General features: G+C 53.6%; 1 protein-coding gene and 1 long non-coding RNA gene across 2 annotated transcripts; both read right to left on the minus strand.

The window, feature by feature from the left end:
• Window positions 1-5,256: 5,256 nt before the first annotated feature.
• On the minus strand, window positions 5,257-8,667 carry LOC145361067 (uncharacterized). The gene is made up of 3 exons (XR_013889797.1): window positions 8,589-8,667; window positions 7,253-7,272; window positions 5,257-5,474 (listed from the first exon to the last, which is right to left on the minus strand). It is a non-coding gene; the product is annotated as an uncharacterized LOC145361067 (long non-coding RNA).
• Window positions 8,668-8,904: 237 nt separating this feature from the next.
• LOC145360893 (keratin, type I cytoskeletal 19-like) lies at window positions 8,905-22,087 on the minus strand. The gene is made up of 7 exons (XM_080216395.1): window positions 21,551-22,087; window positions 19,900-19,982; window positions 17,740-17,896; window positions 16,487-16,648; window positions 11,914-12,039; window positions 11,154-11,374; window positions 8,905-9,397 (listed from the first exon to the last, which is right to left on the minus strand). Exons 1-7 carry the CDS (start codon window positions 21,950-21,952, stop codon window positions 8,905-8,907), a joined length of 1,644 nt encoding a protein of 547 aa, XP_080072521.1. The 5' UTR covers window positions 21,953-22,087.
• Between the last annotated feature and the right edge of the window lie 812 nt (window positions 22,088-22,899).

Genomic DNA, 22,899 nt, shown 5'->3' on the forward strand with positions numbered 1-22,899 from the left:
CCCAGGCCCTATCCCCATAACCCTATGAATTTAACCGAGTTAGTCCCCCCCCCTCCCCTGACACTAAGGGGCAATTTAGCATGGCCGATCCACCTAACCTACGCACATCTTTGGACTTTGGACATCTTTGGGTACAATTACAACATTTAAAAGACTTTTGGTACATGGATGGGAAAGGTTTAGAGGGGTATAAGCCAGACGAGGGCAAATGGGACTAGTTCAGTTCAGGAGACCTGATCATCACGGATGGGTTGGGCCGAAGGGCCTGTTTCCATGCTGTATATCGCTGTGACTCTCAAATCATTGTCAAGGGTGGGTAGCGAGCTAGTCAACATCTTTTCCCAAAGGGAGAGGAGTCTAAAACTAGAGGGCATAAGTTTAAGGTGAGAGGAGAGAGATACAAAAGGGTTCAGATGGGCAATTCTTTCACAAGAGGGCAATGAGTGTTTGGAACAAGCTGCCAGAGGCAGTAATAGAGGCAGGTATAATTTTGTCCTTTAAAAAGTGTTTAGACAGTTACATGGGTAAGGTGGGTATCGAGGGATATGGGCCAAATGTGGGCAGTTGGGACTAGCATGATGGTAAAAACTGGACGGCATGGACAAGTTGGGCCGAAGGGCCTGTTTCCCTGCTGTAAATCTCGAAGGGTCCTCAAAGAGAAGGATTTCATCTCAGCAGGTTGACAGAATTGTCCAACAAGAAAGTGAGGAAGTGTTCGGAAAGATCGGAGATAAATATTTTGGGAGGAGGGGGATTAATACAAGGGGAAGGGGACCTCCTTTAGAGAACTAGCACAGGCCTGTTTCTGTGTCATCAGCTTGTTGGAACTTAATGGGCCAGATTTAGCCTGTTGTTCCATCCTCGGGGGGGGTGGTGGAGGGCGGGGGTGGGGGGGGTGGGGGGTGGGGGGGGGGGGTGGAGGGCGGGGGGGGTGGAGGGCGGGGGGGGGGGTGGAGGGCGGGGGGGCGGGGTGCGGTGCGGAGGGAGGAGGAGGAGAGAATATCCCAAGGTGCGACCTCAGGAACTGAAGCTTGATGGTTGGACTGTCTCCATTAATAAGAAGCTCGATCTGCCCTGTCCACTGCAAATGTCAGGTGAAGGAGTGAGTGTATGTCCCCATGACAACCATGACTAACGACACAGGTCTGCAATCATGGGTAGGCCACGGTCACATGTTCGGCTGGAGTCACGTGTAGGCTGGAGTCACGTGTTACGCTGGAGTCATGTGTAGGGCTGGAGTCCGTGTAGGCTGGAGTCACGTGTTACGCTGGAGTCATGTGTAGGGCTGGAGTCCGTGTAGGCTGGAGTCACGTGTTACGCTGGAGTCATGTGTAGGGCTGGAGTCACGTGTAGGCCAGACCAGGTAGGGTCGGCAGATTTCCTTCCTTAATGGGGACGTTCATGTTCCAGATGGGTGTTTGAGACGATCGATGATAGCTGAGAGATTGCTGCCACTGGGACTAGCTCCCAATACCAGGGGCGTGATGTTACCGGCCATTCACACCACAGTCCCGCTGCAGCGAGGCTGGAGAATTCAGCGCCCAGCCAAGTCTCCGCCCAGTGCAGCGGGATGGGAAAGGTCAACTTAATATGTGGTAGGTCCATTCAAAAGCCTGATGGCAACCGGGAAGAATCTGTTCTTGAGTCGGTTGGTACGCGACCTCAGACTTTTATATCTTTTTTGCGATGGAAGAGAGTGGAAGAGAGAATGTCCGGGGTGTTTGGGGTCCTTAATTATGCTGGCTGCTTTTCCAAGGCAGTGGGAAGTGTAGATGGAGTCAGTGGATGGGAGGCTGGTTTGCGTGATGGACTGGGCTACATTCACAACCCTTTATCGTTCCTTGTGGTCTTGGTCAGAGCAGGAGCCCAGACCATTCCATGTGCAAGCCGCATCTTCATTTTTTTGTTTAAAACCCGCAATCCCTAACATACTTAGAACATTCCCGGGTATGTTATTGGACTAGTGAAGCCCCAGTGGCCCCCCCCCCCCCCCTCAAGATATGAAACTCACATCCCGGATTTGGATTATGAAGCTCTGAAAGCCGAAGGCCATGTTAATGGTTTGGGGGGGGGGGAAAGGCGTATGGGACACTTGCCTTTACCCAACAAGGGGCATACACGCGGTGGGTCGTGCGAGGGCTGCTCTTGAACGTCGCTTCGAGAATTGCCTAGTGCTTCACGTCGTTAGTGTGCGCTTAAACTGGGCCATCTGATGGGCAACACGACAGCTCAGTGACTATCACTGTTTGCTGTGCAGACACAGGGACCCGGGTCGGATCTCCGGCTTGGGTCGGTGTCTGCGGGAGTTTGCACATTCTCCCCGTGTCTGCGTGGGTTTTCTCCGGGTGCTCCGGTTTCCTCCCACACCCGAAAAATGTGCTTTTAGGCTGATTGGTGTTGACAAATTGTCCCTAAATTAGACCCCCCTCAATCTGACACACATAAAATTCTCTAAATTTGCACCCCTTTATTGTGGAGTCCAAGAGAGGTAGACAAAAGTCACAGGGAGAAGAAGGATTGGAATGAGGCGCTCACTGAATGCTAAAATGGCGGCACGGGCTTGTTGGGCCGAAGGGCCTGTTTCCTGTGCTGTGTTGTTCTTTGTATCAGTCGGGGTATAGATTACAAAAGCAGTGAGGTCATGATGGAGTTGTATAGAACTTTGGTGAGGCCACAGCTGGGGTACTGAGTGCCGTTCTGGTCACCACATTATAGGAAGGACATGAACACACTGGAGGGAGATACAGAGGCCGGGGACGGAACATTCAAGTTATAAAGAGAGGTCGGATCGGCTGGGGTTGTTTCCTCTGGAGCGGAGAAGGCTGAGGGGGGGGGGGGGGGGTCGACCTGATCGAGGTGTCCAAGATTATGAGGGACACGGACAGGGTGGGTTGGGAGTGGAAGGGTCAGTAACAGGGGGACAAAGGTTCAAGGGGAGGGGGAGGAGGTTTGGGGGGGACGTGAGGAAAACTCGTTTCACCCAGAGGGTGGTGAGGGTCTGGAATGCGCCGCCTGGGAGGGTGGTGGAGGCCTCACCTCCTTTAAAAAGTACCCGGAGGAGCAGCTGGCACATCGTCACATTCAGGGCTCTGGTAACTGGGATTAGGTGGGAGATCAGGTCTTTCTCAAGTGTCAGTGTAGACTCAATGGGCCAAAGGACCTCTTCTGCACTGCATGATTCTATGATTGGGGGTGGGGGGCGGGGTTGGGGGGTGGCGGGGGAGACGCTGGCGGTGGTGATGAGGGAAGATGGAGGTTAAGGGTCACTGGGCTAATATAATATCCCAGCAGGGCAGGCTAAGGCTGTGGATTTTACAATCTGAAATATACGTCATTGAACGTGGCAACGCAGGTGGGTAAGGTCATCAAGAGGCTCACGGCACGCTTACCTTCATCGGTCGAGACATAGAGTATAAAAATTGGTGGGTCGTGCTGCAGCTGTACAGAACGTTAGTTAGGCCTTGTTTAGAATATTGTGTACAATTCTGGGCGCCTCACTACCAGAGGGATGTGGAGGCTTTGGAGAGGGTACAGAAGAGGTTTACCAGGATGTTACCTGGTCTGGAGGGGATTTGCCATGAGGAGAGGTTGGATAAACTCGGTTTGTTCTCACTGGAATGACAGAGGCTGAGGGGTGCGCCGATAGAGGTTTGTAAGATCGAGGGGCAGGGACAGAGTGGATAGTCAGGTACTTTTTCCTAGGGTAGAAACATCAAGTGCTAGGAGACAGAGGTTTAAGGTGCGTGGAGAGAAGTTTAGAGGAGATGTGCGAGGTAAGTTTTTTTACACAGAGGGTGGTGAATGTCTGGAACTCGCTGCCCGGGGAGGGGGTGGGAGCAGATACGATAGCGGCATTTAATAGGCAACGAGACAAATACGTGAATCGGATGGGAATGGAAGGATACGGACTCCGTTAGGCAGGCATCATGATCGGCGCAGGCTGGGAGGGCTGAATGGCCTGTTCCTGTGCTGGACTGTTCTTGGTCGGGCAGGTCTTGTAGAATTCAGTTCTGCGTGACTCGCCTGTGCCAGGATCGGAGGTAAAATTCCAGCCACAGGCTGGGATTCTCCAGTTCCGCCCTACCCACAGTTTTCCTGTCAGCACGGGAGGGTGACATCAATGGGAATTCCCATTAACAGCGGCGGGAATGGAGAATCCCATCACTAGCCAACAACACGCCACCTCCCCCCGCCCCCCCCACCCCCGCCAGGGGTAGTACATGGCTGGAAGGCCGGAGAATCCCGTCCGTGGGTTCAAATTCCCCGAGCAGCAGCCGGGAGAATTCGAATTCGATTAATAAAATCTGGAATTGTAAGTGATGGCAGCGATGAAAACACCAATCATTATCTTTAAAAACCCCATTCTGGTTCACTCATGTCCCTTTAGGGAAGGGAATCTGCCGTCCTTACCCGGTCTGGCCTACATGTGACTCCAGAGCCACAGCGATGGGGGTGACTCTCAGCTGCCCTCTGAAATGGCCTAACAAACCCCTCAGCTCAAGGGCAGTTAGGGATGGACAACTGATGTTGGGCCTTGTCAGTGACGTATTGGAGAATAACTAAACATAGGCAATAAATGTCCAGAGATGGAGGCTGCAAAATGTGCCAAAAGGCTGAGGGGGAGGTGATGGCCTAGTGGTATAACGGCCAGACTATTAATCCAGAAACTCAGCTGATGTTCTGGGGACCTGGGTTCGAATCCTGGCACGGCAGAGGGTGGAATTTGAATTCAATAAAAAATATCTGGAATTAAGAATCTACTGATGACCCATTGTTGGAAAAACCCATCTGGTTCCCTTTAGGGAGGGAAATCTGCCGTCCTTACCCCGGTCTGGCCTACGTGTGATTCCCGAGCCACAGCGATGCGGTTCTCTCTTAACTGCCGTCTGAAATGGCCAAGCTCAAGGACAACCAGGAATGGGTGACAAACTCTGGCCCAGCCAACGACACCCACGTCCCACAGAGGAATAAAATAATAATACAGCAACACAACAGCTTAGCGATTGAGCTGGAAAAACGTTTTATTCATCAGTTTTCAAACAGCAAGCACAAAGGTATCGGATCCTCAGGGGATGCACACACTCGAGGCTCCGTGCGGAGCCAGTTCAGGAATGAGAGACATTGCGGATGACTGGGAGAGGGGAGGCGGAGCACTGGCTCCGTCATATCCCCCCCTCCTCCTGACAAGTTTGATTTGGAAATGGGATAATTCCACCCCTGTGGGCCATGGTCCACACACACACACACACACCCCGCTTAGCGAAAGCACCCCAAAAAAAAGACTCAAGGCCGGAAGCCGTGAGGGAAGAAATTCCCAGCTGCAGAGCCCGCCATTCCCAAGATTCCAGCAGAAGCCACGGCAGCGGATGTGAGTTGTGGCCCCTTCCCCCCCCCCCCACCACCACCACGTTCTCCTTGTCCCAGAGGGTTTCCTGGGAAGATGCCTCACTCACGGAATCTTCAACTTCTAACCTCTGCAACGACAAAATAAAACCCCGGTTAACAAGGAACAAAAGCAGGCGTTGCAACGTCGGCTGCGACCAGTCTACACCACACCCCCCACCCTCCTCCCCCCACCCTCCCCCCCCCCCACCCCCCCACCCTCCCCCCCCACCCCCCCCATCCTAAATTAGAGCCCCACGTGTTCTCACAGTCTTATCTTCCTGCCACTTCCCCCTCACTGCCTCTTGTTCCACCCCCTTCCCCCGGATGCCCTGCAAAGGACTCACACTCACACTCACTCACACTCACACTCACACTCACACTCACTCACACTCACACTCACACTCACTCACACACACTCACACACACTCACTCACACACACTCACACACACACACACACGCTCACACACACACACACACTCACTCACACAGACACACACACACTCACATACATACACACTCACACACACTCACTCACACACACTCACTCACACACACTCTCACACACACATACACACACGTACACACTCACACACACATGTGCTCACACACACACACAGACACACACACAGACACACACACATGTGCTCACACAGACACACACACACACACACAGACACACACACAGACACACACACACAGACACACACACACACACACAGACACACACACAGACACACACACACAGACACACACACACACGCACCCCAGGATGTTTTCAAAGAATGCGTTCATAGAAGAACAAACATTAGTGCTCAGTAAGAGTGAAATTGCAGAACAAGTGACAGATGGCCCAGAGGGTGGAGTGGGTTTATATCAGGATGGTTAAAATTGGACTTAAAGGGAAAAGGGTCAAGTTGGAGAGGAAGTTCACAGTCTAAATACAATGTTGAACTCAATGTTGAGGCCAATTTTGCTTTACTGTGTTCTCCGATTAACACATTCTGTGCCACTATCAGAATCACTTCCAGTCCTTAACACGGCCATTAACACTTGCATTGTCTCGTGCCCAAGGCATCTTTGTTACAATCTCTCCTAGCTGTCACCCATCACTGATGTTCTACCATGCTTCTTCGCACACTCAAGATCCCCACTCACCCAGCGTGGTGACTAGGAGATTTTCACAGTAACTTCATTGCAGTGTTAATGTAAGCCAACTTGTGACACCTACAAGTAAACTTTACAACTCCTGGTGGGGCAGCACGGTGGCACAGTGATTAGCACTGCTGCCTCACAGCGCCAGGCTCGATTCCAGCCTTGGGTGACTGTCTGTGTGGAGTCTGCACATTCTCCCCATGTCTGCGTGGGTTTCCTCCGGGTGCTCCAGTTTCCTCCCACAGTCTGATAGAAGTGTGGGTTAGGGTGCATTGGCCACACTAAATTCTCCCTCAGTGTACCAGAACAGGCACCGGAGTGTGGCGACTAGGGGATTTTCACAATAACTTCATTGCGGTGTTAATGTAAGCCTTACTTGTGAGACGAATAAATAAACTTTAAAACAAACTAAAACTTAACCTCTCTTTCCCTCAGTGCCAGGGGGTGTAAGGGGGTAAATATGTGGGGTTATGAGAATAGGGCCTGGTTGGGATTGTGGGTGGTGCAGATTCGATGGGCTGGATGGCCTCCTGCACCATAGGGATCCTATGAATTTTAACTAATTTGCATTTATATGGCACCTGACATGATTGAAATCTACCAGCGGAACAGCACAGACCGAGGGTCAAACATGGGACCTCTAGCTCCTGTGCCACACACACTGCGAATGGTTCTGTCACACAAAGGAGGGGGTGGGGGAGGTTCAGTATTTACCTCTTTCTGTGGTGATGGCACTGGTGGAGAACACAAAGGAAAAGAGAGTTGGTTAGCAGCTGCTGCGTACACCGTCCGTACGTAAACATCCCCACCAAACCCCCCCACATCCCAGTGTAGGCTCCAATTCTTATTGGATGTGTGGCACGGTGGTGAGTGCTGCTGCCTCACAGCACCAGGTCACTGTCTGTGCAGGGTCGGCATGTTCTCCCCATGTCTGCGTGGGTTTCCTCCGGGTGCTCCGGTTTCCTCTCACACTCCAAAGATGTGCAGATTAGGTGGATTGGCCATGGTAAATTCTCCCTCAGTGTCAGGGGGATTAGCTGGGGTAAATGCGTGGGGTTAGGGCATAGGACCTGGGTGGGATTGTGGTCAATGCAGACTCGATGGGCCAAATGGTCTCCTTCTGCACTGTAGATTCTATGATTCCCCACCCCCACTTCTCAGTTAGGCCCCCAGGAGCACTATTAGGATGGTTGAAGGGTCAATGGCTGGAATTTTACCATCGCACCCACAGGAGGAACCATGGAAAGGTACGTTGATGTCGGGGGGGATGTTACAATTTCAGGACCAGTGAGGCCGTAAAATCCTGCCCCGTGTCTTCTTGTTTCTACGCTTGGTGCGATGTGCTCCCGTTTCTATCCCACCGCACCTCCCAGGACTCACTCTCCATCAGCGAAGAGAAGCAGCCATAAAGTTACTCAGGTCATTCAGGAGGGTCATCAACACTGGGCATGCTGGGAAGGATGTCTGGTCAACAACACTGGGCATGCTGGGAAGGATGTCTGGTCAACAACACTGGGCATGCTGGGAAGGATGTCTGGTCAACAACACTGGGCATGCTGGGAAGGATGCCCGGTCATCAACACTGGGCATGCTGGGAAGGATGTCTGGTCAACAACACTGGGCATGCTGGGAAGGATGCCTGGTCATCAACACCGAGCATGCTGGGAAGGATGCCTGGTCATCAACACCGAGCATGCTGGGAAGGATGCCTGGTCATCAACACCGAGCATGCTGGGAAGGATGCCTGGTCATCAACACCGAGCATGCTGGGAAGGATGCCTGGTCATCAACACCGAGCATGCTGGGAAGGATGTCTGGTAACACTTTGAATTCACTTTAACACTTAGGATTTGAGGCCCATAACTTTATCAATAGTCCCTATAATCACCTCAGCGTGGCTCATGATATTGACCTCTCAGAGTATGAGCTTCCTGATTGGATATTATGACCTCAATTAGGGGGCTCTAATTCCAAGAAGCCAACCTCCTGGGCCTCGTTGAGGTGATTGCCGTCTCCAATCTCCTCATAGGTCAAGATTTGAGGGACTTACGTGATGATGGTACCGGAACCTCCTGCCCTGCCACCTATAATAGAACAGGAAAGAGAATAGTTAAGCAACCGCAAAGATGAACCTCAATTCAAAATGGCTGACGTACAGGTAAAGCCCCCCCACCCCCCATACCCCACCCAACAACTCCAGTCACCCTCAAGAAATGGGGGTGATGACAGCAGGAAGGACGTGACTGTCAGCTGTTTACTTTTATTGTGAGGTTCAGGACGCAGACCCGAGGCCTACAGCAAGGTAACACACCGGGGTCAAGAGAGCGTGGGCTAACGGAAAGGGAGGTGGCAGCAATCCAACTTAATCACTCATAGTTTGCAGAAAGGGGGGAGGGGGGAGGAGATGGAGAGAGAGAGAGAGAGAGAGAGAGAGATAAAGAGAGATGGAGAGAGAGGGACAAAATGAGGTAGAGAGAGAGAAGAGACAGATAGAGAGAAGAGACAGAGAGAGAAAGAGAGAGGGACAAAGAGAGATAGAGAACAACAGATAGAGAGAGGCAGAAGTAGAGAGAGAGAGAGAGAGAAAGAGGGAGAGAGACAGAGAAAGAAAGAGAGAGAGAGAGAGGGAGAGAGAGAAAGAAACAGAGGGAGAGAGAGACACACACAGAAAGATGGAGAGAGAGGGGGAGAGAGAGAGAGCAATGGATGGAGTGAGTGACAGAGGGAGATGAGACAGTTTCGGGTACGCTGTCCCTCAGAACGTTACGGCAGTGACTGGAATGGAAAATAATCGAAGAATAAAAGGCACAAATCAGGTGAGACCACTTACCCCCTGAAGATGATTTGGTCTCACGGAGGCTGGATTGAGGGGAGGGGAGGGAGAGAACAGAAACATATTTTATAAGGTTTAGTCCACGCTGCGATTGGAAACACGTTAGCTAACCGGCGAGGGGGGACTAGAGAGCAGTCAGGGCTCCCGGCCAGAGCTCTACCCCGTCTGTGACCAACACAGAGACCCCCCCCACCCCAGCACCACCCCCCCCGCGAGAGGCCGACTCTTCCTCTGAGGGTGGGGAGCCGGCGGAAGCTTCTGGAACTTTATCCATGGGACGATTCAGCGGAGAATCGGGGCTCTCCGCACTCGGTTGAACAGCCCAATTGGCCGCCTCCATTGGAAAGTCGGCTCCCACTTTTCCAGAACATTCTTTGCCCCTCTAATCTCACCCCCCCCCACACCCAAACCCCTGCAAGTGGTTGCCCACGATGGTCAGGTACCCGGGATGGGTAGTTTACTGCCCGGGGGTGGGGTCTTGTTGTTACTGGTTTGATCTAGCTGCCCACCCATGAGGGGGAGGAAGCCAACCACCCCCCCCACTCCCCGAACCCCCAAACCCACCCCCATCCCCTCCATCTTGACCTCCTCACTTTCTCACACACCGTGCCAACTGTCCAGGGACTGGAAGGTTAGCTGCTCTCCCTCGTCTGTCAGCCCAAGGGTGCGGAGGGTGGGTGGGGCTGGAGTTTATTGCCCCTGTATCGCCACGTTGGTGGGGATACCCATTCCAACTCCAACCGTAAAGAGCTCCGAGGTCTCACGGTAGAGATGGTTTGTCTGCTAAACTGTCCAGTTATGGGGAAGGATGTATTTACTCTGGAGGGGGTGCGGAGGAGATTCACCGGGACACTGCCTGCGATGGAATAGTTAAATTGTGAAGAGAGGTTGGGTAGGTTTGGGTTGTTTTCATTGGAGCGGAGAAGACTGAGGGGCGGTGTGTGTGTGTGTGGGGGGGGGGTGTGTGGGGGGGAGGGTGGGGGGGGGGTGGTTTGCGGTGGGGGAGGTGACCTGATTGAGGGGTACAGGATTATGAGGGGCATGGACAGAGTGGATAAGGAGTTGCCCTGAGTTGAAGGGTCAGTAATGAGGGGACATAGGTTCAAGGTGGGGAATTTGAGGGAAACCCTTTTGACCCAGAGGGTGGTGAGGGTCTGGAATGCGCTGCCTGGGAGGGGGGCCTCACATCCTGTAGAAAGTACCTCAATGAGCTCTTGGCACATCATCACATTCAGGGCTCTGGGCCGAGCGCTGGTAAAGGGGATTAGGGGGAGAGTTCAGGTGCTTCTCGTGTGTGGGTACAGACTCAATGGGCCGAATGGCCTCTCCTGCACTGCAGGGATTCTATTCTAATTGAGGAGTAACAAAATGATGATGGGGCCTAGACAGGGTGGGCAGGGAAACCTTATTTCCCGCCTAGCTGAGGAGGTCAGTTACTGCGGGGGTGGGGTGTCGGGGGCACAGATTGCGGGAAAGTGATAGAGAAATGAGTGGGGGGGAAACATGAGGGAAGGTTTCTCAGCCAGACAGCGATGGGCATCGGGAATTCGCTGCCTCAGTGAAGAAGGTTCCTGGATGAGTATCTGAACCTGCGAGGGATTGGTTGCTGGGGGTTAAAATGAGCTGCTAGTTTCTCTAATTGGGCCGGTGCACACACGATGGGCAGAATGGCCTCCCTGTGCGCCGTAACCTTTCCAAGGTTCTAACCGCTGGACGTGGATCGTTCCGTCTTCCCCGTCAACCAGCCACGGAATCGCAGTCTGGGATAGAACTCAGACTTACTCCCGGTTTCCGCAGTCCAGGAGGGCTCTGTACTTCTGGATCTCGCCCTCCAGCCTCATCTTCTCGTTCAGCAGCGCCTCGTACTCCTGGGTCTGTATCTTCAGGCTGTCGATGAGACCGGCCAGCTCCCCTTCCAGTCTCCCGACGTCATTGAGCAGTCTCTGCAGCTCATCGGCGTATCTGAGCTCCGTATTATCCAGACTGTTCTGCAGAGCGGCTATCTGTGGAGTCAAAGGAAACACCCAGAGAGGGTTCGGTCAGGCTGACACAATGCCCTGTAATAAACCTTCAGAGGCAGAGATCCCTTCACCAAAATCCCGGGTTAAAGTCCAACATATGGAATCACGAGCTTTCGGAGCACTGCTCCTTCCTCGGGTGAGTGGAGACTTGGCAGAAGCGTTCCCAAAGCTCGTGACTCCAAACAAACCTGTTGGACTTTAACCTGTGAGACTTCTTGCTGTGGCCCACCCCAGTCCAACACCGGCATCTCCCACCCCAAAAATCCCTTCATATACAAACTCTCACACCAGTACTCAGGGTGCTCGTGGTCAGCAGCCTATCTCCAGGAGGAACTGTCACTCCCGGTTAAGTACAAGACAAAGACTTGGCCCACCAATTGGATCCTTAATCAGAGACTCCATTCTCCAATAGGCCAACCTCAATGGCCTGACTGAAGTCATTACAAACCCACCCCGAGCCATGTCTGGATAAACCCCACGCTCCGATGAGAGGGGGCTGCGAGTTGCCAAAGCTTACTTACAGTGCCGTTGAGGGAGTTATATTCAGCCTCGAGGGTCAGCAGTTGCTGTCGCAGTCCGGCCTGTTCTGTTTTACCTGCGGCGAGCGCTTGGGTGTTCTGTGTGACTTGAGTGGTTTGTATCTGCACCTGAGACACAGAGAGAGAAAGAGAGAGAGAGAGAGAGAGGGGGGTTTACATTATCCACAATTAAGTTTACTTTATTTGTTAGTGTCACAAGTAGGCTTACATTAACACTGCAATGAATGTGAAAATCCCCTAGACACCACACTCTGGTGTCTGTTCGGGTACACTGAGGGAGCAATTTAGCATGGCCAATCCACCCTAACCTGCACATCTTTGGACACTAAGGGGCAATTTAGCATGGCCAATCCACCTAACTTTCACATATTTGGACTGTGAGAGGAAACCGAAGCACCCAGAAGAAACCCACGCAGACATGGGGAGAATGTGCAGACTCCACACAGACAGTGACCCAAGCCGGGAATCGAACCTGCATTCCTAGTGCGGTGAGGAAGCAATGTTAACCACTGGGCTTCTCCAGGTTTGTCCGCAGTGGGAGCGAGAATGGAAAATTAGACTATCCAGCCAAAATTCCTTTGCCTTTATTAAGGTAAACCCAGATTAATAACTCAGACACTGAGCTCGATGTGAGGGTGTGAGTTGTAGGCACTGAGCTCGATGTGAGGGTGTGAGCTGTAGACACTGAGCTCGATGTGAGGGTGTGAGCTGTAGACACTGAGCTCGATGTGAGGGTGTGAGCTGTAGACACTGAGCTCGATGTGAGGGTGTGAGCTGTAGACACTGAGCTCGATGTGAGGGTGTGAGCTGTAGGCACTGAGCTCGATGTGAGGGTGTGAGCTGTAGGCACTGAGCTCGATGTGAGGGTGTGAGCTGTAGGCACTGAGCTCGATGTGAGGGTGTGAGCTGTAGGCACTGAGCTCGATGTGAGGGTGTGAGCTGTAGACTCTGAGCTCGATGTGAGGGTGTGAGCTGTAGACACTGAGCTCGATGTGAGGGTGTGAGTTGTAGACACTGAGCTCGATGTGAGGGTGTGAGCTGTAGACACTGAGCTCGATGTGAGGGTGTGAGCTGTAGACACTGAGCTCGATGTGAGGGTGTGAGCTGTAGGCACTGAGCTCGATATGAGGGTGTGAGCTGTAGACACTGAGCTCGATGTGAGGGTGTGAGCTGTAGACACTGAGCTCGATGTGACGGTGTGAGCTGTAGACTGAGCTCGATGTGAGGGTGTGAGCTGTAGACACTGAGCTCGATGTGAGGGTGTGAGTTGTAGACACTGAGCTCGATGTGAGGGTGTGAGTTGTAGACACTGAGCTCGATGTGAGGGTGTGAGTTGTAGACACTGAGCTCGATGTGAGGGTGTGAGTTGTAGACACTGAGCTCGATGTGAGGGTGTGAGCTGTAGACACTGAGCTCGATGTGAGGGTGTGAGCTGTAGACACTGAGCTCGATGTGAGGGTGTGAGCTGTAGACACTGAGCTCGATGTGAGGGTGTGAGTTGTAGACACTGAGCTCGATGTGAGGGTGTGAGCTGTAGACACTGAGCTCGATGTGAGGGTGTGAGTTGTAGACACTGAGCTCGATGTGAGGGTGTGAGCTGTAGACTGAGCTCGATGTGAGGGTGTGAGCTGTAGACACTGAGCTCGATGTGAGGGTGTGAGCTGTAGACACTGAGCTCGATGTGAGGGTGTGAGCTGTAGACACTGAGCTCGATGTGAGGGTGTGAGCTGTAGACACTGAGCTCGATGTGAGGGTGTGAGCTGTAGACACTGAGCTCGATGTGAGGGTGTGAGTTGTAGACACTGAGCTCGATGTGAGGGTGTGAGTTGTAGACACTGAGCTCGATGTGAGGGTGTGAGTTGTAGACACTGAGCTCGATGTGAGGGTGTGAGTTGTAGACACTGAGCTCGATGTGAGGGTGTGAGCTGTAGACACTGAGCTCGATGTGAGGGTGTGAGTTGTAGACACTGAGCTCGATGTGAGGGTGTGAGCTGTAGACACTGAGCTCGATGTGAGGGTGTGAGTTGTAGACACTGAGCTCGATGTGAGGGTGTGAGTTGTAGACACTGAGCTCGATGTGAGGGTGTGAGTTGTAGACACTGAGCTCGATGTGAGGGTGTGAGCTGTAGACACTGAGCTCGATGTGAGGGTGTGAGTTGTAGACACTGAGCTCGATGTGAGGGTGTGAGCTGTAGACACTGAGCTCGATGTGAGGGTGTGAGCTGTAGACACTGAGCTCGATGTGAGGGTGTGAGCTGTAGACACTGAGCTCGATGTGAGGGTGTGAGCTGTAGACACTGAGCTCGATGTGAGGGTGTGAGCTGTAGACACTGAGCTCGATGTGAGGGTGTGAGTTGTAGACACTGAGCTCGATGTGAGGGTGTGAGTTGTAGACACTGAGCTCGATGTGAGGGTGTGAGTTGTAGACACTGAGCTCGATGTGAGGGTGTGAGCTGTAGACACTGAGCTCGATGTGAGGGTGTGAGTTGTAGACACTGAGCTCGATGTGAGGGTGTGAGTTGTAGACACTGAGCTCGATGTGAGGGTGTGAGTTGTAGACACTGAGCTCGATGTGAGGGTGTGAGTTGTAGACACTGAGCTCGATGTGAGGGTGTGAGCTGTAGACACTGAGCTCGATGTGAGGGTGTGAGCTGTAGACACTGAGCTCGATGTGAGGGTGTGAGTTGTAGACACTGAGCTCGATGTGAGGGTGTGAGCTGCCGGCACTGAGCTCGATGTGAGGGTGTGAGCTGTAGACACTGAGCTCGATGTGAGGGTGTGAGTTGTAGACACTGAGCTCGATGTGAGGGTGTGAGTTGTAGACACTGAGCTCGATGTGAGGGTGTGAGTTGTAGACACTGAGCTCGATGTGAGGGTGTGAGCTGTAGACACTGAGGTCGATGTGAGGGTGTGAGTTGTAGACACTGAGCTCGATGTGAGGGTGTGAGCTGTAGACACTGATCTCGATGTGAGGGTGTGAGCTGTAGGCACTGAGCTCGATGTGAGGGTGTGAGTTGTAGACACTGAGCTCGATGTGAGGGTGTGAGTTGTAGACACTGAGCTCGATGTGAGGGTGTGAGTTGTAGACACTGAGCTCGATGTGAGGGTGTGAGTTGTAGACACTGAGCTCGATGTGAGGGTGTGAGCTGTAGACACTGAGCTCGATGTGAGGGTGTGAGCTGCCGGCACTGAGCTCGATGTGAGGGTGTGAGCTGTAGACACTGAGCTCGATGTGAGGGTGTGAGCTGTAGACACTGAGCTCGATGTGAGGGTGTGAGTTGTAGACACTGAGCTCGATGTGAGGGTGTGAGCTGTAGACACTGAGCTCGATGTGAGGGTGTGAGTTGTAGACACTGAGCTCGATGTGAGGGTGTGAGCTGTAGACACTGAGCTCGATGTGAGGGTGTGAGCTGCCGGCACTGAGCTCGATGTGAGGGTGTGAGCTGTAGACACTGAGCTCGATGTGAGGGTGTGAGTTGTAGGCACTGAGCTCGATGTGAGGGTGTGAGCTGTAGACACTGAGCTCGATGTGAGGGTGTGAGCTGTAGACACTGAGCTCGATGTGAGGGTGTGAGCTGTAGACACTGAGCTCGATGTGAGGGTGTGAGCTGTAGACACTGAGCTCGATGTGAGGGTGTGAGCTGTAGACACTGAGCTCGATGTGAGGGTGTGAGCTGCCGGCACTGAGCTCGATGTGAGGGTGTGAGCTGTAGACACTGAGCTCGATGTGAGGGTGTGAGTTGTAGACACTGAGCTCGATGTGAGGGTGTGAGTTGTAGACACTGAGCTCGATGTGAGGGTGTGAGTTGTAGACACTGAGCTCGATGTGAGGGTGTGAGCTGTAGACACTGAGCTCGATGTGAGGGTGTGAGCTGTAGACACTGAGCTCGATGTGAGGGTGTGAGCTGTAGACACTGAGCTCGATGTGAGGGTGTGAGCTGTAGGCACTGAGCTCGATGTGAGGGTGTGAGTTGTAGACACTGAGCTCGATGTGAGGGTGTGAGTTGTAGACACTGAGCTCGATGTGAGGGTGTGAGCTGTAGACACTGAGCTCGATGTGAGGGTGTGAGTTGTAGACACTGAGCTCGATGTGAGGGTGTGAGCTGTAGGCACTGAGCTCGATGTGAGGGTGTGAGTTGTAGACACTGAGCTCGATGTGAGGGTGTGAGTTGTAGACACTGAGCTCGATGTGAGGGTGTGAGCTGTAGACACTGAGCTCGATGTGAGGGTGTGAGCTGTAGACACTGAGCTCGATGTGAGGGTGTGAGCTGTAGACTGAGCTCGATGTGAGGGTGTGAGTTGTAGACACTGAGCTCGATGTGAGGGTGTGAGCTGTAGACACTGAGCTCGATGTGAGGGTGTGAGTTGTAGACACTGAGCTCGATGTGAGGGTGTGAGCTGTAGACACTGAGCTCGATGTGAGGGTGTGAGCTGTAGGCACTGAGCTCGATGTGAGGGTGTGAGCTGTAGACACTGAGCTCGATGTGAGGGTGTGAGTTGTAGACACTGAGGTCGATGTGAGGGCGCGCGCTGCCGGCACTGAGGTCAATCCTACCTGCTGGTTGTACCAGGTGTCCAGCTCTCTTTGGTTGTCCTCCGTCATCTTGGCGTAGGCGTCACGCATTTGCTTCAAGGCCTCAGCCAGGTCAACGGAGGGAGCTGCGTCCACCTCCACCTGGATGTCCTGGGTCTTCTGCTGTCGCAACAGCCTCAGTTCCTGAAAGGAGAACCCAAAGGTTAGGTTGGCACAGGTGAGTCAGCTGGTGCCACAGGATGATGTGATCTTACCTGTCCAATACTGGACGCTGGGCACAGGGAGGGGTTTGAAAGGTGGACACAAAGGGACAGAGGAAGGATAAACGTACAGGCCGAGAAGGAGATGATAGAACCAGATGGAGGAAAAAGGCATAAAATAAAGGAGAAAGATACAAAACAGAGAGCAGGAGGCACAGAAAGGGAGGTACAGAGAGAGAGAGCAAAAACAGAGGGAGATACAGAGGGAGACGCACAAAAAGAGAGACGCACAGAGAGAGAGAGAGAAAAACACAGAGAGAGAGAAAAACAGAGACACACACGCACGTATAGAGAGACAAGCGGAGAGAAGCACAGAGAGAGACGCACAGAGAGAGATGCACGGAGAGAGACGCACGGAGAGAGACGCACAGAGAGAGACGCACAGAGAGAGACGCACAGAGAGAGACGCACGGAGAGAGACGCACGGAGAGAGATGCACGGAGAGAGATGCACAGAGAGAGATGCACAGAGAGAGATGCACAGAGAGAGATGCACAGAAAGAGATGCACAGAGAGAGACGCACAGAGAGAGACGCACAGAGATACACACACATATAGAGAGACGAACAGAGGGAAACACAGAGGAAGACGCACAAAAAGAGAGACGCAGAGAGAGAGAGAAAAACACGGAGAGAGAAAAACAGAGACACACGCACGTATAGAGAGACGCACAGACAGAGACACAGAGAGAGACGCACAGAGAGAGACACAGAGAGAGAGAGAAAAACAGAGACACAGACACACATACAGAGAGAAGAACAGAGAGAAGCACACAGAGAGACGGACAGAGACACACACACACACACACACACACAGAGTAACACAGAGAGAGACACACACATAGAGACTGACAAAGAGAGGGAGATGCACAGAGAGAGAGAAAGAGACACAAAGAGAAGGAGAGGCATGGGGTGGGATTTTCTGGCCTCTTGGTGTTTCTTGGTGTTGCACTGTTCCCATATGTACATGTGCTTGTGTGTGTCCCACCCCCACTCCCCCCCCCAAAGCAGCCCACCTCAGCATGGTTCTTCTTCAGGAAGGCAATCTCGTCCTCCAGGCCAGCGATGTCTCGGGCCAGGTCACCCTGTAGCTGCAGATATGTGTCCTTGAGTTGGTGCAGCCCGTTAATGTCAGCCTCCACCGACTGCCTCAGCATCAGTTCCGACTCCCACCTGGAGCAAGAAGAGCAAACAACCGTCATCACAGGACGTCGTTCCAGAGGGAAAAAAACAATGGGTGGGTGGAATGATTCCAGAAACTGATTAAAGCTGGGATACTCCGGCAGCACTCACCCAAAGGCTACAAATTCCCACCTGAGGATAACAAATCTTTACATGGTCCATTGAGTTTTCTGCTCCATCCCTATGATTCCTGCTCCGATTCTCACAGAGATTCCCGCTATGATTCCTGCTACGCTTCTGGCTGAGATTCCCGTTATAATATTTGCGGAGAATCCCGCTCCAATACTCGCAGAGATTCCCGCTACAATTCCACTACGATAGACACAGTGATTCCCATTACAATTCCTGCAGAGATTCCTGCTACGATTCCCGGTCTGAGTGTTATTTTGGGTGTGACCAGCCCAGCCGTCTGATCAGTTTCCCCGCACTCGGCCATTTTTCGGGAGGGGCGGGTCTTGCGCTGGTCCTGAGGGGGCAGGGCCTAAATGCGCTGGCTTCATTGAGATAGCGCCAACTGAAAGTGAAATTGAGGACCCCCCTTCCCACAGACACTGGGGGCTATTCCCCCATGTGGAGGCATCCTTCCCCATACCCCGTCCCCAACATGGATTGTCAGCACTGGGGCAATGGGACCCTCACACGACACCCACTTCATGTCGCCATTGTCGACCCCTTTCAGGCCCCACCCCTTTCAGGCCCCACCCCTCTCAGGCCCTGCCCCTTTCAGGCCCCACCCCTTTCAGGCCCCACCCCTCTCAGGCCCCGCCCCTTTCTGGCCCCACTCCTTTCAGGCCCCACCCTTTTCAGGCCTCATCCATCCCTCCTGAGGCTCCGCCTCCCTCTGGCCCTACCCACCCCTCCACAGGCCCCACCCCCTCTGGTCCCACCCCACCTGGCCCGATCCCACCCCCCCCTGGCCCCAAACCCTCCCCCCCCTCCCTCCGGGGAGTGCCATGGTGCCAGTTGGCACTGCCAGATGGGCATGGCCCAGGCACGTCCCTGATCTGTTGTGGGGGGGGGGGGGGGGGCCTCAGTGGCCTCTAACCACCACCCCTCCCCCCCTCCTCCCCGGCCTGGCCATCAGGCCTCGTGTCCATTTGGGTTTGAGTAGTGATTCTCGCCGGGTTATCTCCACGCCTGGGGAAATGGGGGCGTGGGGTTGGGGTGGGTCAGAGAATCTGCCTCAGATGATCTGGGCATATTTAAATGCCAATCCCACGGTGCGGGATCCGGATTACACCCAGGAGCGGTGGATTCCAGCGGGGTCTGGCGCCAGCGCTGAACCGGTTAGACCCCCCCCCAACGATTCTCCGACCCTGCGTGGCCCTCAATGCGACCTGTGCCGAGCGAGGCACAGCCGGGATCGCGGTCAATGAATTGTACACGGTCCCTTCCATCCAACCACGGCAAGGGGAGAGATCCCGGGATGGGTGGCTGGAAGGCGAGAAGGAATCTTCCTATAAAACCATTTCCTCGCCCGTCCCTAATTGCCCGGGATTGTCGCTTGGGCATTTTCGGAGGGGCAGCCAAGAGTCGAGCTGTGAGACCAGACCGGGTCAGGACGATGTTCGTAAGACCATAAAACAGAGGAGCAGAATTAGGCCACTCGGCCCATCGAGTCTGCTCCACCATTCAATCATGGCTGGTATTTTTCTCATCCCCCACTCTCCTGCCTTTTCCCCATAACCCCTTATTGATCAAGGAATTATCTCTGCCTTATAGACACTCAATGACCTGAACTCTGTGGCAATGAATTCCACACCTTCACCACCCTCTGGCTGAAGAAATTCCTTCTCCGTATAATCTCACGGACATTATTGATCAGACAATTTCTCAGTTCCCACCAGTTGCCGTGGTGGGATTTGAACCCGCGTCGCTTGCACCCCACCCCCCCAGAGTGTTAACCTCGGGCGTCTGAGATACCTCCCCCCCCGCCACCCCCAAGCCACCCATCTACTCCCCCCCCCCCCCCCAAGCCCCCACACCAAGCTCACTTGTTCTTGAAGTCTTCAGCTGCCAGTTTTGCATTGTCAACCTCCAGGGCAATGCGGGAGTTCGTCATGATGGCATCGAGAATCTGAGAAACATTGAAAAGGGGCAAATGAGGAGGGCGCAGGAGGGCGACGCCGAGTCCAGCAACACTGCATTGATATAGCGCCCGAAACAGGCTAAAACATCCCAATGTGCTTCACTGGAGCATAATCAATGCTAGGTGGTGGTTGGAGCAAAGAGTGACACACTCACTCACACACTCACTCACACTCTCACACTCACTCACACACTCACTCACACTCACTCTCACTCACACACTCACTCACACTCTCACACTCACTCACTCTCACTCACACACTCACTCACACTCTCACACTCACACGCACACACTCACACTCACTCTCTATCACACACTCACTCACACACTCACACTCACTCTCACTCACACACTCACTCACACTCTCACACTCACACACACACACACTCACACGCACACACTCACACTCACTCTCTCTCACACACACACACACACACTCACACACTCTCTCTCACACACACACTCACACACACACTCACTCTCTCTCACACACTCACACACACACTCACTCTCTCTCACACACTCACACACACACTCACTCTCTCTCACACACACACTCACACGCACACACTCACACTCACTTTCTCTCACACACACACTCACACACACATACTCACACACTCTCACACACCCTCACAAATACATCCACTCACTCTCACACACACACTCACTCACACTCCTCACACATTCACACACACACTCACACTCACACACACTCACACACTCACTCTCTCTCTCACACTCACACACACACACTTACACACACACACACCGGGCCATTGCTCAGACACATTGGGGCCTGACATCTTTTACAGGATGTGGGTATGCCGGCGTTGGACTGGCGTAAATCTTTTACAGGCGCAGGAACAGAAACTGTCCCTCACACCACCCCCCCCACCCCACCCCCACCCAGTTCACAACATGGAATTTCTCCAGGGTTGTTATCACCTCCCCCAATCCCCACCCCTCCCCCTGCGGCCAATCCTCCTCTCCACCCCCTCCCTCCCTCCCTCCCTCCCTCCCTCCCCCACAGGCAGCAAACCCTGCCTTCGTCCTGTGACACCTCAGCAAACATTATGCAAAAAAAAAAGACCGGTTTAAAACCCAATCGCGAGTCTGCCAGAGGAGAGGGTGGGGGTGAGGGTGAGGGGGAGGGGGAGGGGGAGGGGGCTGACAGACACCTGAGAGGTTGGACCGTGTCGAAGAAGTTGCTCCTTCCCCGTTTGCTCGCGAGAGAATTTCCGAAGGTGAAGCTTAAAGTCTGATTATTAGTGTCACAAGTCAGGCTTAACATTAACACTGCAATGGAGTTACTGTGAAAATCCCCTAGTCGCCACACTCCTGTTCGGGTACAGTGAGGGAGAATTTAGCAGCGAGTACTCCGGAGGAGACCCACTCAGACACGGGGAGGAGGTGCAGACTCCGCACAGGCAGTGACCCGAGGCCGGGAATCGCGGTAAAGTGATAGTAGACACGTGTGGGGACTGACCAGGGTGAGGTGTGTGTGTGTGGGGGAGGTGGGGATGCAAACGGGGAAGGAGCAGCTCCCCTCTTACCTGCTGCTGCAGGGGTCTGACTGTCTTATCGTACACAGACCAGTCGAACCCCTCAATGGTGCGGTTGGCCCCGAAATTCTGAATCTCGATTTCCAGGGCCTTGTTCGAGTCCTCCAGCGACTTCACCTGCTCCAGGTAGGCCGCCAGCCGATTGTTGAGGTTTTGCATGGCATTTTTCTCGTTGGTAGCCAAAGCTGCGCCGCCCATTAACAGGCCGCTGTGGCTGCTAAAACTGGCCGACCCCAGGCCCGGCATGTAACTCTGACTGGACCGGACGGTGTAGGTAGATACACCCCTGCCCCCTCGGAGGCTGGCCGAGCTCGAGGCGGCCGTGCGGGGGGACAGACTGACCATACTCCGCGAGGACATACTCCTGGTCTTGAATCCGCCGCCGAAAGACATTGCCAAGGTGGGGGGAGTTGGCGAAGACTCTAACGGGCTGGCACAGGGACGACGAGGAAGGCTCGGAGAAGCGAGGGTGGGGATCCGGGAGCCCAGGGCGTCCCTATTTATCCCGGTCAGTGAGAAGGGGATGGGTTGGGGGGGGGGTGGGGGGTGGGGGCATGGTCTGGTGAGGCAAACCACGCCCTCGGAGACCTGACTGGGTGAAGGTAAGGCAAAGGGGCGGAGATGGGGATGGGATCGGAACAGGGGTTGTTCTGTTAGGGAGGCAGGTTGTGGGTGGAGGGCTCTGCGTCCTGGCTGGGAAAGGGGGCGGAGGGGATAGATTCTCATCCAACCTCCAGATCGTGGATAGAAATTGGCGGGGGGGGGGTGGGGGGGGGCTTCCACTTTTGGCCATTTCTGTACAGAACGTTCGCCACTATAGGATATTTAAACAAAGATCGGGTCCCCTTTTCCTCCGGCTGCTCCGGTTTCCACCCACAGTCCGGGAGACCTGCTGGTTAGGGTGCTAAATTCTCCCTCAGTGTTCCCGACTCGGGGACTTTCACAGTAACTTCACTGCGGTGTTAATGTAAGCCTGCTTGCCACCAATAAATAAGCTTTAAACTTCAACTTCGAAAGTCCTCGTTATTAATATGGTTTGCATTAACACTGCAATGAAGTTACTGTGAAAATCCACTCGTCGCCCCACTTCGGCCCCTGTGTGGGTGGCACAGTGGTTAGCACCGCTGCTTCACAGCACCGGGGACACCGGTTCGATTCCGGCTTGGGTCACTGTCTGTGTGGAGTCAGCATGTTCTCCCCATGTCCGCGTGGGTTTCCCCGGTGCCTGATTTCCTCCCACACTCCAAAGACTGTGCAGGCTAGGTTGCATTGGCCTGTGCTAAGTCTCCCGCAGTGTAGGCCCGAACTGAATCATGAGAATTCTACAGCGAAGAAAGAGG

The sequence above is a fragment of the Carcharhinus amblyrhynchos genome, chromosome 33, assembly GCF_965287045.1.
Source record: "Carcharhinus amblyrhynchos chromosome 33, sCarAmb.v2.hapA, whole genome shotgun sequence".
Taxonomy (NCBI): Eukaryota; Metazoa; Chordata; class Chondrichthyes; order Carcharhiniformes; family Carcharhinidae; genus Carcharhinus; species Carcharhinus amblyrhynchos.

Excerpts from the sequence above, each read along its gene's own strand:
- LOC145360893 (XM_080216395.1), bottom strand. The coding sequence starts at position 21,952 with ATGTCTTTCGGCGGCGGATTCAAGACCAGGAGTATGTCCTCGCGGAGT. Across the intron at positions 16,649-17,739 it reads TGAAGAAGAACCATGCTGAG|GAACTGAGGCTGTTGCGACA; the intron begins GTGGGCTGCTTT and ends TTCTCCTTTCAG. Across the intron at positions 12,040-16,486 it reads ACACCTGGTACAACCAGCAG|GTGCAGATACAAACCACTCA; the intron begins GTAGGATTGACC and ends TCTGTGTCTCAG.